The 16,232-nt window shown below is 38.7% G+C and overlaps 1 protein-coding gene across 4 annotated transcripts in view; it reads right to left on the bottom strand.

Moving 5' to 3' along the window:
• The window catches only part of LOC132300701 (fanconi-associated nuclease 1 homolog), a 55,498-nt gene that overhangs the window by 14,958 nt on the left and 24,308 nt on the right, over positions 1-16,232 (bottom strand). For all 4 annotated transcript variants that reach the window (XR_009480535.1, XM_059797900.1, XM_059797901.1 and 1 more), the window contains 4 exons: positions 13,858-13,928; positions 13,654-13,741; positions 13,397-13,537; positions 13,096-13,322 (listed from right to left, as the gene is read on the bottom strand). Coding sequence is in view for 3 of the 4 variants with exons in the window: in XM_059797900.1 (XP_059653883.1) it covers positions 13,096-13,322; positions 13,397-13,537; positions 13,654-13,741; positions 13,858-13,928 (527 nt within the window). In the remaining variant the exon portion in view is untranslated. The remainder of the gene's footprint in view (positions 1-13,095; positions 13,323-13,396; positions 13,538-13,653; positions 13,742-13,857; positions 13,929-16,232) is intronic.

Below are 16,232 nucleotides of genomic sequence, written 5' to 3'. Positions count from 1 at the left end.
GATAGGGTCCACAATGTTTTCCATGTATCGATGTTACGGAAGTACGAGCTGGATCCATCTCACATTTTGAGTTGGGTTGATGTGGACATTGATGAGGGTGTCTCCTACGAAAAGGGACCAGTTCAGATCCTTGACACACAGCAAAAGGTGTTGAGGAACAAGACGATACCAATGGTGAAAGTTCTTTGGAGACACCACATAGTCGAGGAGGCTACTTGGGAGCTCGAACAGGAGGTTCGCTCCAAGTACCCAGCGTTGTTTTCTTCCTCAGGTATGTCTTGATTTCGGGGACGAAATCTTTTAAAATTGGAGAGAATGTAATGTCTGTGTTATATATATATATGTGTGTGTGTGTGTGTGTGTGTAATTATGGTGTGTATATATATATTTTTGTGTGGTGTAGAATTAAAAAACAAAAAGAAAAAGGAAAATGGGTGGGACCCACAAGCTATTTAGATTAGTGGCATTGGGTTGATTTCATTTCTCTCTGCATTCTCTCACGTTCGGTTCTCTCTCTCTCGCTCACTGGGTTTTTTTTTTTTCTTTTTCTTTTCCACATCAAATTCAAGGCTTGATTTCGCCCTCGTTTCTTAGTGTTTTAAAGTGCCGTTTGCGGCAAAACGGAGAGCACGGCGAGCTCTACACGTGTGTACCAGCAATTTCAGTTTTGAGCAACCTAGGGAGTCATAAATTTGGACCCATTTTGAGGGTTTGAGGTGAAAATTGGGGGTTTTGCTTAAAAGTGAAGTTAGGGTCTCTAATCCATATATTCTTGTGCCTTAGTGAGTATAATTATTGTTATTTGTTGCTTATTATGCTAGATTGAGTTGATTTTGTTTTAAGGTGACTAAACCTTGAAATTTGAGTATGTGGATATGTGTTAAATTTATGTTATGTATGAAAAGCATGTTCTATGTGTTATTTTCCCCAGCCGATAATGTTGTTAACTTGCTAAAATTGTTGTATGAAAGCATGTTATGTATTCTTAGAAATTCTTGGAAGGTGTAATGTGAGATTAAATTTTTAATTTGTTGTAGAATAATGAATTACATGGCATGAAGCATTCATGCATAGCATTGGGAAGAAAAAGGGAACAAATTGCTTTGAAATGAAAAAGGAAAATTTTGGGAAAGAAGTTTTGATTAGAGTGTTTTATGAAAACCCGGTCGCCGCGGGGGTACCAAAGGGCCAGAGTGTTAATATAGCCTAGAGGGAACTAGGGAGATTGCCCTAGCGTGGTTGAGCTAACTGGGCCCAAAATGACACCGCGGGGTTACCAAGGGTCAGGGACACTAGCCAATCCTTCTCTCGTGTCACTGCGGGGTCACTAAAGGGCGGGTTATATTAACAGTTTGAAAGTAATGGTTTTGAATGTTGAAAATGGGGAGTGACATCGACATGCATTGCATTCCATAGCGTCATATTGTTTGTGTTGAGATTGGTTATTATGTTATGCTTTCCTGACATGGCATGACCCCGCCCCCTATTGTTCAATTCTTTGTTTGGATTCACGGGGACACAAGATGTGTGTCTTAGGCACCGCCTACTGAGCAAATTGTTCACCCTATTATTTAACATTTTTTTTCAGGGAACGGGAAAGAAGTGGCGGATGACATTCTACCACAAACTTAGTATGGATTAGGAGCTTATTTTGTTGTTTTTGTACTTGGGTCTCACTATTTTTGTAAGACTAAGCATAATGTATTTTGTACGACGACTTATGGACTTTTAATATTATAAGTATACCTGTGGGCTGTAACTTTTGTATAAGCTGTCTAAATGTTGTAAAACATGGACATTTGATATTAATCTTGTATTTTGGGACTGTAATTATGATATATGGATGATATAGTATATGGTTGTACCACTATGGAATGTATTATATGTTTATTATATTGGGACAGGTTAAAAATGCATTTAAACAGGTGGTTGTAGGATGATTTTTAGTAGAGTTCATGTCGAATTTTTTTTTTTTTTGGCATCATTTAGGGTCGTTACATTGGAGAAGCCTCAATTTATAAGGGAAGACTGAAAACATACTGAACTTTAGGCATTACTTTACACAAAGTGGCTGCTGTCAAAATCAAACCTGAAACACAAGTCTTGTCAGCCCGTTTTTTTGCCACTAGTATGCTCAAAATCCCATTTTCTCACTTGGTTATCCTGAAAAGTTGGTTTGCATATCTTTGAATGCATCCTTTATCACTCTTATCCCGAGAAGAAGGGTGCATCTGATGTTAGGACTTTAGACCTTTTTGTTTGGGTGGGCGGGCCCCCGGGGGGGGGGGGGGGCCCGGGGTTGTTTGCATTTACAAACTATTTGTTTGGGGAAGATCCTTGATAACCCGAGGAGGAGACAGGTCATTGTTAACTGGTGTTATATGTGCAAAAGAGATTAGAAGACACTTGATCATCTTCTTTAGCATTGTCCAGTGGCTAGGTTCAATATGGGTATGCTTTTGAGTCTGTTTGTGATCCAATGGGCTATGCCTCTGTCCTTGAGAGGTATGATTGAGGCTTGAAGAGGTTGTTTTGTGGGTTCCCAAGCTTGTGACTTCCGGAGGGTGGTACCCTTGTGCGTTTGGTGGTGTTTGCGGAGGGAGCGGAATGAAAGATCTTTTGATGGTGATGAATCTTATATTGGGGTGCTGAAATTCTCTATTAGTACTTTACTTTTTGTTGGGTTCAAGTCATGCACCGGGTCATGGGGATATTCGTCTCTAGTGACTGTCTAGTTCATTTTTGCTTCCGCATTTGGGTTTGGATTTCGAGTGAGGTTTCTTTATTTCCCTTGTGCACCAGGTCACGGGGATTCGGGGCTTGACAGTTCATGGGAGAAATTGTAAATCCATGGGGTAGATAGTTGATTTTTTTTGGATATATTGAGAGTTTCGGGGCCCTATTTGGTTGTTGTGTTGCTTTTGTGGGATGTGTTCCCTTTTGAACACCTTCTATAACAATCTTACTTATCAAAAATAAAAATAAAGATTTTTTAGGAAAAAAAATTGTGAAAATCCAGTAAGCTTTAATCAAAGAGTAGATCTATTGAAGCAATGGCAATGGTGTTAGATCAAAAGTGTCAGTCGATAGAATCATGTGTAACACTTCTATGAAACTCTCCAAAAATCAGAATTCTAAAAGGATTTTAGTTACCATACCACATAGGTATCCTATATTGGCTATAAATTTGGGGTTATAGTCAGTCTAGAGTATCTCCAGCAGGGGCATTTAACTCTTTAGATATTATGTTGAGCACGAGGTCCCATGGCTTTTGATCTACCTGAACTAGGTCCGATGATTTTTCTCTTTCTAAATGGTCTCTGTTTTATTTATTTATTGATTTGTATGTTTATGTGATTGCAATTTAGACAAACATCAACCTAATTAACTGAATTTAAAATATTAACGGTAATTCAAAAAGTAAGTTGCAATTAAATATCCATACCTATTCATGCCCCTCTAGGTCTAATTTACAGCACACACTTTGTCATATTACATTGGTATCAGGTCAGATTATCAACAGAGAGCTATTCTATATGGAGAATTGTGGGCATGATAGACATTATGGTCAGAGGAGTTGCCTGAGAAAGAGGAGGCTGATCAATATACCGGCGGGGATCTTGGTCCGCATGCTTAGCAGCTCTATGCTGATTGATTGGTTTGCTTGTAACTTGATTGGCAGTCATACTAGTTTATATATATAGAGAGAGAGAGGCTCTTCTGTACACTTATAGTGCATATATGATAGCCACGATTTATGGAATGACATACTATAATAGCAGAGATTTGATTATGCATATGTTAGCATATATGATAGCCACGATTTATGGAATGACTTACCATATTAGCAGAGATTTGATTATGCTATAGATCATGCCATAAAATATGCTTTAGAATATGCTGTGATTTGATTTAGATTTGATTTAGTTTCGTAATATGAGCATGTGCTCTTTTTATCTATCTATAAATACTAGTACTGTAAATGAGTGATTCATCTCATTCAAGCCTTTACACAATTCTCTCATTTTTTCTTCTTTTTATATTTCTACTTGGTAGTAGAGCCAACACCTTTCCACACTTTTTAGCAGCCTTACTTGTGCGACAACCACCTTAGGCTGTTTGTGTTAGGCTGTTTGTGACATCGTGTGACGTTGCCTACACATGTTTTTCTGTGTTGCTGTTTTGTGATCAAAAACAGGTATTTTTAAGTTTTACAATTTCTTTTTTACTCTTCTAGGGTTGGGTAAATTGGAATAGTTGGTCTCCAGCACCTAGAAGGGCTTGGGTAAAATAAATAAAAAAATAGTCTACAAAGAGGTTCCGGATATTAAGAAGGAGGCTGTCTGGCTATATGTAAGCGGGCAGCGCTCCTTAAAAAAAGTATGTATTTGGATTTTTCGGAAATGGTCTAAGGAGACATTGTATTGTTTATGGTTTGAGGAGACTCTTTAATTTATTAACAGAATTTGTGGTGTTTTTGGATTTTTTTATTGTCGTGTGACAAATTATGACAGATTCATAGTCCTCGACTGTTAATTCTCTTGGCTCAAGTTTTGTGCGTGTTGGTGCCATTTTTCCCACCAACTCATCAGAAAATCCAGGACTTCAAATCACCACAGTGAAGTTAGATGGTTCCAACTATTCGGTTTGGGCACAGTCTGCCAAGATGTTCATTGGTGGCAAAAACAAGATTGGCTATATTACGTTCTGAGAAAGAGCCAGCTAAGTCAGATAAGATATATCCACAGTGGTTTGCAGATAACGCTATGGTTATGTCTTGGCTAGTCAATTCGATGCAACCAAACATAGTTGTTGGCTATATGTTTATGAGGAATGCTAAGCAGATATGGGATTCAGTTCAACGCACTTATTCTCAAAGGCAGAATAATACATGGATTTTCCAGCTGGGACAAGATATCACCAGGATTTCTCAGGGTGACTAGACAGTTTCAACTTACACCACCAAGCTTCGTGCTATTTGGGTGTCATATTATGATTCCTTCCACTCTTGTAAGGATCCAGATGATGCACTTTTATATGCAGGAATTGTAGAAAAGAATAGAGTGTTTCAGTTTCTTGTCGGGTTGAACAACGAGTTTGAGTATGCTCGTGTTCATTTATTGGGCTTATCTTTATTCCCTACTCTTGAAGATGCATACTCCTATGTATTGTCAGATGAGAGCCGTCGGACTCATCCATTAGGTGTTGCTTCTGTTGATCGTTCTGCTATGGCAGTTCGGGTTCCCAACCTTTCAGGAATTGCACCATCCCAGTCAATTCAGAGCTCTACCACAGGTCCTCCTCTGGGACGACAATATGGACAGTGTGATCATTGCGGAAATATTGGTCACATCAAATCTCGTTGTTATGCTCTATATGGACGCCCACCGCAACAAAGACAACAGCTTTGATCCTCTGCACATTCTATTACACAACCAGTCTAGTTGTCAACTCCTGACAACTCTGTCTCTACATCTTCTGCAACAGTTACTTGACTCAAGCTGATTTGGACAAGTTCAAACAATTCTTCAACCAAATGGAGACATCATCTCAGCCAACCTCCACTTGTGCCCACTCAGGTATTATTGCATCTGCACATAGCATATCTACATCTTCGACACCATGGGTCATTGATTTTGGTGCTTCAGACAATATAACTGGTATGTCCTCATTCTTCCAATCTTATAGTATCTGCTCTGGCCATCGCAAGGTACGCCTTACAGATGACTCTCCATCTTCCAATGCTGGGAAGGGTCAGAAATCACTTACTCCTTCATTAACTTTGTCAGATACACTTCATCTTCCACATTTGACTACAAATCTTATTTTTGTTAGTAGCATTACCAAACAATTAAATTGTAGTGTAACGTTCTTTCCCTCTCATTGTATTTTTCAGGATTAGGTGTCGAAACGAACGATTGGCAGTGGGCGTGAAGTGGACGGTCTATACCTGTTGGATGCTCCTTTGTCACCTCAAGCATATTCAGCTTCATTTTCTAATTTTGTTTCATCTAATAAAGCCCAGCTTATGCGTTGGCACATGTGTTTAGGACATATTTCTTTCAGTTATTTAAAACTGTTGTAAAGCATAAAACGGAAGCGAAAAGATAAATAAAACAAATAAAACACACAGATATTACGTGGTTCAGCCACTAAGGCCTACATCCACAACACAAAGAGCCCAAAGGGCTACATCACTTTTATAATACTCTCTCAATTCATATACAATACAATAGTGAAAGCTCCTTTATATAAGAGAAGAAATTATGAGAATGGAAAGAATTAGAAAATTAGAAACAAGGAGGATTTTTCTCCACTGATCCTCTAGTAACACCAAATCTTCAATACTAGGAAACAACATCAATTACTGAAAGATTTTTCTCCATTGATTCCTCCATTAAATCTTCAATACTCCCCCTCAAGTTAGAGCATGAATGCCCAACTTGCCATTGAAATGACGGGTAACAACAACTGTGAATGATGAAGAGAGAAGACGAAGAACAATGCTACCGAACACGCTGATAACCCAGACATAGCAAAGACGAAGACAATGCTACCGAACACACTGACAACCCAAACAAGTCAACAAAAACTACCGGAGACACAACAAAGGCGAGGACAATGCTACCGAACACACCGGAGGCCTAAACAAGTCAATAAAAAGGGTGAAATGCAAAAAACACTCCTATAGTATGCTTACAGTGCATATTACACCCCTCCCATGCAAAAAACACCCCTAAACTATGACATTAAAAATTAAAAAATTAAAAAAATTGTGAAACGACTAAAATATCCCTCAATTTATTGTAAATTTACAAATTATATATATACACACATATATACACAAACATATACATATATACACGCCGCCGGGGAGGAAGTGAAAGGTTGATGTCGACGTCGCCAGGGAATGGAGGAGATAAAGACGGAGGCGTTGCCGGGGAGGGAGATAAAGACGGAGGCATCGCAAGCTCACGGCCGAACCAGTCCTCTTCATAGCCCATCGCCGGAATCGCTATTCGCTGCCATCACCACCACCTGCCGAGATTCCTCGTTGCTCACCGGCCGCTGTTCCAAGCTCGCTGCCCTCGCGAACAGCCATCAGTTCCGTGCGAGCTTCTCCTTGCTTGCCAACCGTCTTCATCCTCGCCGATCTGTCACCGTCTTGCCCGCCATTCAGACCCCTCTGAGCCACCGTCGGTCAGTCGAGCTCGTCACGGCCGTTCTGCCCTTCTGAGAACCACCTTGCTTGCCAGTCCACATCGCCAAATGTGGGTCGCAGATATGTGGGTCAAATTTTTCGGCGACATAGCAAGCAACAGAGATATGGCACTCAGCAGCGAGCTTCTAACTGGCACGTCGTCACCGGAGCTGCTATGGGAAGAGGCTGTCGGAGGTCACAAAGGGAGGTGGAGGTTATGGACGGTCGGGAAAAAAAAAAAAAAAACCCTAGGGATTTGGGATTTGGGATTTGATTAGAGAAGATCAGTTTGGTAGGGGCATTTTTTATCCAAAATAAGAAAAAATTCAACAAGATCGATTTGGTAGGGGCATTTTTCGGATAGTAAAAGAGTAAAATAGGCATTATATTAATTGAGGGGTAATATCGCACAAATTGAAAAGAATAGGGGTATTTTTTGCACACCTTTTTAAATAGGGGGTAAAAGTGCTATGAAAGGTATACTTCAAGGGTGTTTCTTACACTTACCCCCAATAAAAACTGCTGGAGACACGGCAAAGGCGAAAAACATTCTGTCGAACAAACCGGCAGCCCAAACAAGTCACAAATAGCACTGAGAAACTCTTAGCAACATTTCAGATGCTAAGGGAATAACTCAAAATAGGGTCCAAACCTAGTAAGAGAAATTAGGCTCTGTTACCATGTTGTAAAGCATAAAACGGAAGCGAAGAGATAAATAAAACAAGTAGAACACACAGATATTACGTGGTTCAGCCACTAGGGCCTACATCCACAACACAAAGAACCCAAAGGGCTATATCACTTTTATAATACTCTTTCAATTCATATACAATACAATGGTGGAAGCTCCTTTATATAAGAGAAGAAATTATGAGAATGGAAAGAATTAGAAAATAGGAAACAAGAATGATTTTTCTCCACTGATTCCTCTAGTAACACCAAATCTTCAATAATAGGAAACAACATCAATTACTGAAAGATTTTTCTCCACTGATTCCTCCATTAAATCTTCAATAAAAACATTTATTTCCTTCCTTATTTTGTAGCGTGGCAGTGCCAGATTTATCCTGTGAGACATGTCATATGGCTAAACATATTCGTTCCAATTATCCTGCTAGTAGTAATAAATCTGCTTTAACACTTTTTGATCTTGTTCATTTAGATATGTGGGTCCTTACCCAGTTACTTCTAGTCTTGGATTTCGATATTTCATGTTGTTCATTAATGATCATAGTCATGTTACATGGGTTTATCTTATGAAAACAAAAAATGAGGTGTACACCATTTTTTAAAATTTTATGACAATGGTTTAGACTCAATATTATTAAAAAATTCAGATTTGACTAAGGTACGGAGTACACTTATGGGGAGGTACAGCGGTTATGTACAGAATTTGGGATTGAGCATCAGATGGCTAATGTTAAAACTCGTCAGTAGAATGGCCGTTCTGAGAGAAAGAATCACCACATCCTTGACTTAGCCAGAGCAATCTACATTGGCATGAATGTTCCCTAATCATTTTGGAGAGATGCAGTTCTTACAGCTGTTTACATCATTAATAGGACTCCTAGGGTTCTTAACTTTGCAGCCCCACTCTCAATCTTACATCCCAATTCATTAATTTTTTTAAAATTTCTCCGCGAGTCTTCAAAAATGTGCTTTTCAGTAGTTGGGGCAGACTCGTACAAAGCTTGACCCTAAGGCTTTGAAGTGTGTGTTTTTGGGCTATTCTCACTCTCGAAAAGGTTATAGGTGTTACCATCCTCCCAGTCGTCGGCGGTTTATATCCATTGATGTTTCTTTCTTTGCGCATACATCATACTATAACGGTTCAATTGGTTCTCAAAGTGAATGGTTCCCATTGAATATAATGGATGATCACCTTCTTTCGTCTTCAACTCCTCTGCCATTACCTGTTCCGTCTTCTATGATTCCTCCTCGTGATACCCCTCCAGCAAGGGGAATTGTTCCTTTTCCACAGGTTTATAGTCGGAGACAACAGGTACAAGCTTTTACTCCCACGATCGACTGCCCTGTTCCTTTGACACCAGCTCTGCCTTCTTAAGCTATTGTTTCGCTTGATGATCGCCCCATTGCTCTTCGAAAGTATAAACGTTCTTGTACATACCCTATTTCTAATTTTGTTTCTGATTGTGCTCTCTCACCCTCCTATCGGAGTTTTCTTGTTTTTGTTGCCTCAGTTCTTCTTCCTTCTACTGTTGCAGATACACTAGCACAACCTCAATGGCATGATGCTATGACAAAAGAACTACAAGCACTTGAGAAAAATCAGACTTGAGACATGGTTCCGCTTCCTATTGGACGAAAGGTTGTGGGTTGTCGTTAGGTGTTTACAGTTAAGCATAGTCCAGATGGGTCAGTTGCTCGTTACAAGGTGCCAATGGTTATGCTCAGACTTATGGCATAGCTTATCAGGAGACTTTTGCCTCTATTGCCAAGATGAATACCATCCGTGTATTATTTTCCGTTGCTGCGATTCGATGTTGGCCTCTATTTCAGTTAGATGTCAAGAATGCCTTTCTCAATAGTGATTTGCAGGAGGAGGTGAATATGGTTCCTCCTCCGGGCTTTCATTCTTCTGCTCATTCTGGTATGGTATGTCGTCTTCGTCGTTCTCTGTAGCCTCAAGCAGTCTCCTCGAGCTTGGTCTAATCGCTTTGGCACTGCCATACTCAAGTTTGGTTTCCATCAAAGTGCAGCTGATCATACCTTGTTTTTACGTCATTCAGGCGGTAAGACAATTGCTCTCATTGTGTATGTCGATGATATTGTTCTTACCAGAGATGATACAATTGTTGCCGAGGTTAAGAGCTATCTTGGCCGTCAGTTTGAAATTAAGGATCTTGGTCCCCTACGATACTTCTTGGGCATTGAGGTAGCTCGCTTCAAGGCTGGCATTTTCATCTCTGAAGGCAAGTATGTTCTTGACTTGCTTTCTGCTTCTTGACTTTCGATTGAGCAGAATCATTGGTTGGCTGATTCTGAGGAGTTGTTGTCAGATGTTGGTCAGTATCAACGACTTGTGGGGAAGCTCATCTATTTATCCATGAATCGACCTGACATTGCTTATGCCGTGAGTGTCGTGAATCAATTCATGCACTCTCCTCGTACCCCTCACCTTGATGCAATTATTTGGATCCTTTGCTACTTAAAAGGGTGTCCGAGCCGTGGTATTTTGTTTGCCAATCATGGTCACTTACGTGTTGAGGCTTGGAAAGATGCTGATTATGCAGGATCAGTTTCAGATAGGAGGTCAACTTTGGGTTATTGTACCACTATTGTTGGTAACTTGGTTACTTGGCGCAGCAAGAAGCAAGATGTTGTCTTCGATCTAGTGCAGAGGCAGAATATAGGGCTATGGTTCTTGGGGTATGTGGGTTGTTATGGTTGAAAACCTTGATGACAGACTTGTGCCATCCAGCGTCACTTCCATTCTCACTCTACTACGACATTAGCATAGCAGCAAATCCCGTTCAGCATGACAAGACTAAGCATATAGAGGTAGACCGTCACTTCATTCGAGAGAAGATCATCTCTGGTCAAATTTGCACTCCATTTGTCACAAGCTCTCAGCAGCTTGCAAACATTCTTACAAAGGGCGTCCGCAAGATTGTGTTTGAGAATGCATTGTCCAAGTTGGGCGTTTCAGATATCCACGCACCAACTTGAGGGAGAGGGTTAGCATATATGATAGCCACGATTTATGGAATGACTTACCATATTAACAGAGATTTGATTATGCTATATAATATGCTGTGATTTGATTTAGATTTGATTTAGTTACCTTTCTTGTAATATGAGCATGTGCTCTTTTTATTTATAAATACTAGAGCTATGAATGAGTGATTCATCTCATTCAAGTCTTTACACAATTTTCTCATTTTTTCTTCTTTTTATATTTCTACTTATAGTGTGGAGCATAACCTCAACCCAAGGAGCAAATTTCAGAGGGTTGACGCTGACTTCTCCCCATTCGCCCGTTCTAGCCAATTAATTGTCCAGAACAATAACCTGGTGAGGAGAGAAAGAAAAGGAAGAAAAAGGAAATGAAAGAAAGAAGAAAAAGGAAATGAAAGAAAGGAAAGAAAAAGGAGAGGAAACAAAGGAAAGGAAGGATACTAAATGTGAAACAGAGATAAATTTCCATAAGAATGATTATCTTACTTGTGATGCCTCTAATAGTGAAATGATAAATTCTAAACCATGTAATAATGAATCAAAATTTGATACTTAAGAAGACACGTTCGTAGGCTTAATTTTGCTGAATCATATACTGATGTTCTCAACCTAAAATTGGAAATTTCTAAATTGTTTGATAAATTAAAAGCAATGGAACTTGAATCTGAAAAGGATATTTAGAACTAGCTAATTCCACAATTCTAGTTGCTAAACTAAGGAAGAGAAAAATATATTATTTAGCAAAATAAAAGCTTTAGAACAAGAGGGTACACAGCCAAAGGAATCCAAGAAATCTTAAAAGCTAAAGACCTCCCCTGAGGTTTGCTCTAGTCATGGACATTTGAAGATGGAGGCTTTTACCGCAAATAGGGTAAGATCGGTTGATCATAGATGGACACCTCTGGTTATTGCACCTTTACATGGCTCATGGAGTATGTGAACTCATGTGGATGCAGACCTTGATGAGTGATTTGGGTATTAAAGATGATGGACCTATGAGATTTTATTGTGACAACAAAACAGCCATTAGTATTGTGCATAACCCGGTCCAACATGATAGAAAGAAACATATCGAGACTGGCAGACGCTTCATCAAGGAAAAGTTGAATAATGGAATGATTTGTATGCCCTTCATGAAATCAAAGAACAATTAGCTGATGTGTTCACCAAGGGTTTGAGTTGTAATTCCTTCCATTCTATTATAAGCAAGTTGGGCATGGCATGAGAGATATCTATGCACCAACTTGAAGGGCAGGGTTGGAATATGTGGGAATATTTGTGTAATGAATGTAATTAGCAGGATTTTACCGCGTCGGGTACTATTGGAAATCTCATTTTTTACTAATATAAATACATGGATGTAGAGATATCAGCCATAGCCTAAAACCCTTTACACCCTTTCCTCTTCTTATTATTTCCCTTCTTTCTTCTTCTTCAAAGTTCAAACCTTAATCATCCTAGACCTGAATTTCAACTGAATCCATACATTTGCTCTACCTGCTGTTCAAGAACAATTGAGGGAAAGAAGAAAAAGAAGAACAAAAACCTTTTTTTTTTTTTTTTTTTTTTTTTTTTTTTTGTTGGAAGTTGAGATTTTTTTGGAAGTTGAGATGTATTTCTTATTGCTAGCCAAGATATATGATAGCCACAAATCATGGGGTATGACTTATCATATTAGCTAAGATATGATATCCTTAAATCATGGAGTTTGACTTTATTTACATATATGTCTAGGCATAGAATTTGGATTAATTATATTTAATTTTCTTTCTTGTAATATTAACATGTGCTCTTTTTATACTATATAAATACTAGAGCTGTGAATGAGTAATTTATCCTATTCATTCTATCTTGTATTTCTTCTCTTATTATTATTAGAATTTACGTTCATAGAATAATAGGAAAAAGTATTCATGTAGCGGACCCCAAATAGTTGAGACGAAGCTTAATTGAGTTGAGTTTAATTGAATTGATATTTCTTATTACATGGACTGAGAAATATCAATGCAATTCCAGCCTCTATTAAACTTTTAACTGCATTTGATGACCAGTGCAAAATTGATGTCATAATTCACATAATACTTGAAACATAAATAAAAGGACAGAAAAAATAAGAAAAATGTCAGCCCATGGATCAGTTCAATATGACAAGCATTGGAGAAAGCAGTTAACACGACCAGCACTTCTGAACATACCTATGCTCATGCTCAAGAAAGGAAACACCCAACAAAACCACCTTTGAGTATACCCACGAAGCTGAAAAGCATGAAAGAAAAGTAGCCATTGATTCAGTACTTGAAGATTGAGTTGCCTCCGTAGAAGAGCTGGGTAAACGGGAGTCAGATATCTCTATGCATCTTAAGACCAACTCAAAGTTGTTTTCATTAAGGGATTCGTCCATAATTTGTGCCACTTCAAGAGCCTGTAATAATTGAATACTACATCTGGTAAAGCTAACAAAATATCTCAAGTTTCTGCATAGAAATACATCAATACCTCTTCATAAGAAAGCAAGTCCTGTCTTTCTGAGAATATTTGGCCTGAGATTATACATGTGTACTTAGGATACTTGACAACCCCCAGATCCACAAGTAGAAAAGCTGACAGATCCTGCTCTCCGTTCAGGAAGAAAAGCCTCTGTATGAAGCAGTAAATTAACAGAAAAAAATTTAAAATGTAAAATTAGATCCAAGGTTAGCTAACACTTCATGAAGTTTCAATAAATCGCTTCGCACACCAAATAAGGGACTCACCTCAGCACGCCAAATAAGGTACTCAGCTGTTGAAGATATTCGAACACATGCTTCTGTTTTCTTCAGAACCTCACTTGGCAGGAGCGGGCTACATGATCAAACAATTGAAGAACAAAATGGAAAAGTAGAACATAAGACATACTACATTAATTAATGAACTGAGTAAAAAAAAAAATAAAGAAATAAAAAAAGAATCATTTATACCATAAGCCATCTTCATATAGAGAAATAAGGGTTGCAATATAATCCTGCTTTCTTGTACTGCGATTACATTTCTAAAGCCCCAATATAAGAAAAGAAAATGAAAAAATTGTAAATGACTCATCAGCAGAACAACCAAAAAAGAAAAAGCAAATCAAAATACCACTTCCTAAGAGCATAACTCTCATGAGTAAGAAAGTAAAAATAAATTTAATCTGCAAATTGATTGCTAAAAGATAATTCACAAGTGTAGCAAAATATATCTTGACCAAGAACTCCAAAAATCTGCTTATGCATGCCTTTATACGGGTTACAAACTATAATTTTTAATGCAATGCTTCTGTTTAACTCCAAATGTGTGCAAGAATATACCAAGCAGTGTAACCAAGGTTTTGCCTCATTAGGCTCCCCAAAACCTATATCAAGCTAAGAAAAATGATTGCAGAAGAACAATGACTTAGAAGCAGAAAAACACTTAAACAGTCATCACCAGTTTTAATCATGTCGTCCTAATATATGAAACTCATACTTCAAAATTTTACTTATAAAGTTAAATAGTAATCACCAGTTTTAATCATGTCATCCTAATATATGAAACTCATACTTCAAAATTTTACTTAAAAGTTAAGCTTCATCATTAATGCTAAGCAATATTTTGACAAAAAGAAGGCAAATAAAGATTGGATTAAAGGGATGTATAAATCTAGTAGATGCAAATGATGATTTGGGTGCTTGTTATAGAAATGTGATGAAGAAGCTTTCCTGTCCAACAAAAGAATAAAAGAGTCAAAAGAGAAATAGAAAAAAGAGATATATATATACATGTAGAGAGAGGGAGAGAGAGAAGCTTCCACAAATTTTGATGCTATAGCATGAAATTTGTATTTTTACTTTACATCAATTTTAACATTTTCTTGCAAGAAACTACAAAAAATTCAATTCAACAAGCACTCCAAATATTTTATATATATGTGTGTGTGTGTGTGTGAGCAAAATGTTAGTCTATTATGTAATATGCATGTTTCACAAAAAGTAATGAGCAATAGTGTGCCTTTGTGTTTGTATCTGTAACGACCCAAACCCGGGACCCGAAACCTTAACCGGGTCATGACCCAACCCGGAACCACCCAAGGGTAAAATGGTCTATTTGACCAATACTGCGTACTAAAGACCATAATAATGTCTTAACACTCCTTACTAATCAATTTGGTTCACTTATGGTTGAAAGAATCAACTAAATCCTTAAACCAGTCCAACTAGGGTTATAAGGGTATTTTGGTCATTTTGGACCGTGCAACGCATAGGGAGCCTTATAACTACCTTCTAAGTCATAAAATGGTCATTTGGAAACACTTGAAATTGAAGGAAAACATATTGCTGTGAAGTCGCCCGTTTTAGGGCTTAAAAGGGTAAAAATGACCTTTTAGGCCATTCTACTCATTACCGGACACGACCATAGGGTCCCGTACATCCTAAAGGTCATGTAGGACCCACACGATGAAGCTCGGAGTGAATGAAAAAGGTAAAAAAAAAAAAAAAAACAGCAAGGTCACCTGCTCAGAGCGCTCAGCCTGTCCCTTCCGAGCTCTCAGAGGGCACCCAAGGTGCCCCACTGCGCGCCCGCAGAGCAGGCCTGCGCGTGCGAGGGATGCTAGCCGAGCACTCGGACACCTGCTCCGAGCGCTCTGGCTCCATCAGAAAATGGGCTTTTGCCCTTTTCTGTTCCCAAGTCCTACCCCGTCCTTTCCTTTGGTCATTTGACCTTCAATGCCCTGTCCCAAGTCCCAACTCACGACAAATATAAATTGCCAATTATTTGCATTCAACATCAACATAGATATCATGTGGATCATAAAGCACTCAAATCATCTCAAAATGTAAACATAGCTTATAGCCTTAGACTTGCATTGAATTAACATTCATTATCCCATATACATCAAAGTAGTCCCCAAAAGAATAGGATTACAAGTTTGGGCCTTTAAGCCTCAAATAAAGGGGTGAGCACAACAGCTCAGTAGGAGGTGTCTAAAACACACTCCTTAATAATCCCGTGAATCCAATAAAAAGGATAGGATAAAGGAAATAGGATCATGCTTAATTTGGGGAAACAAATAATCATCATATAATCCAAGTCCCGTAAATGCAATGAAATGCAATGCCAATGTCTTTCCCCATTTTTCCAAAAATATTTTCCAACACCGTAACCGTCAAACAGTTAATGTAACCCAGCCCGAGGTGACTCTCTGGCACCACGAGAGGAGGATTGGCTAACTATCCTAACCTAAGGTCCTTAGCGTCATTTGGGGCCTAGGCAACTCAACCACGTGTAGGGCAGTCTCCCTACGTCCCCTCTAGGTTCCATTAACGCCACGGACGCA

The sequence above is a fragment of the Cornus florida genome, unplaced genomic scaffold, assembly GCF_030987335.1.
Source record: "Cornus florida cultivar Cherokee Brave unplaced genomic scaffold, ASM3098733v1 CherokeeBrave_3.0.0_Hap2_Chr03, whole genome shotgun sequence".
NCBI lineage: Eukaryota > Viridiplantae > Streptophyta > Magnoliopsida > Cornales > Cornaceae > Cornus > Cornus florida.
The sequence above is the reverse complement of the archived record's forward strand: the minus strand, read 5'-3'. Positions and strand labels throughout refer to the sequence as shown.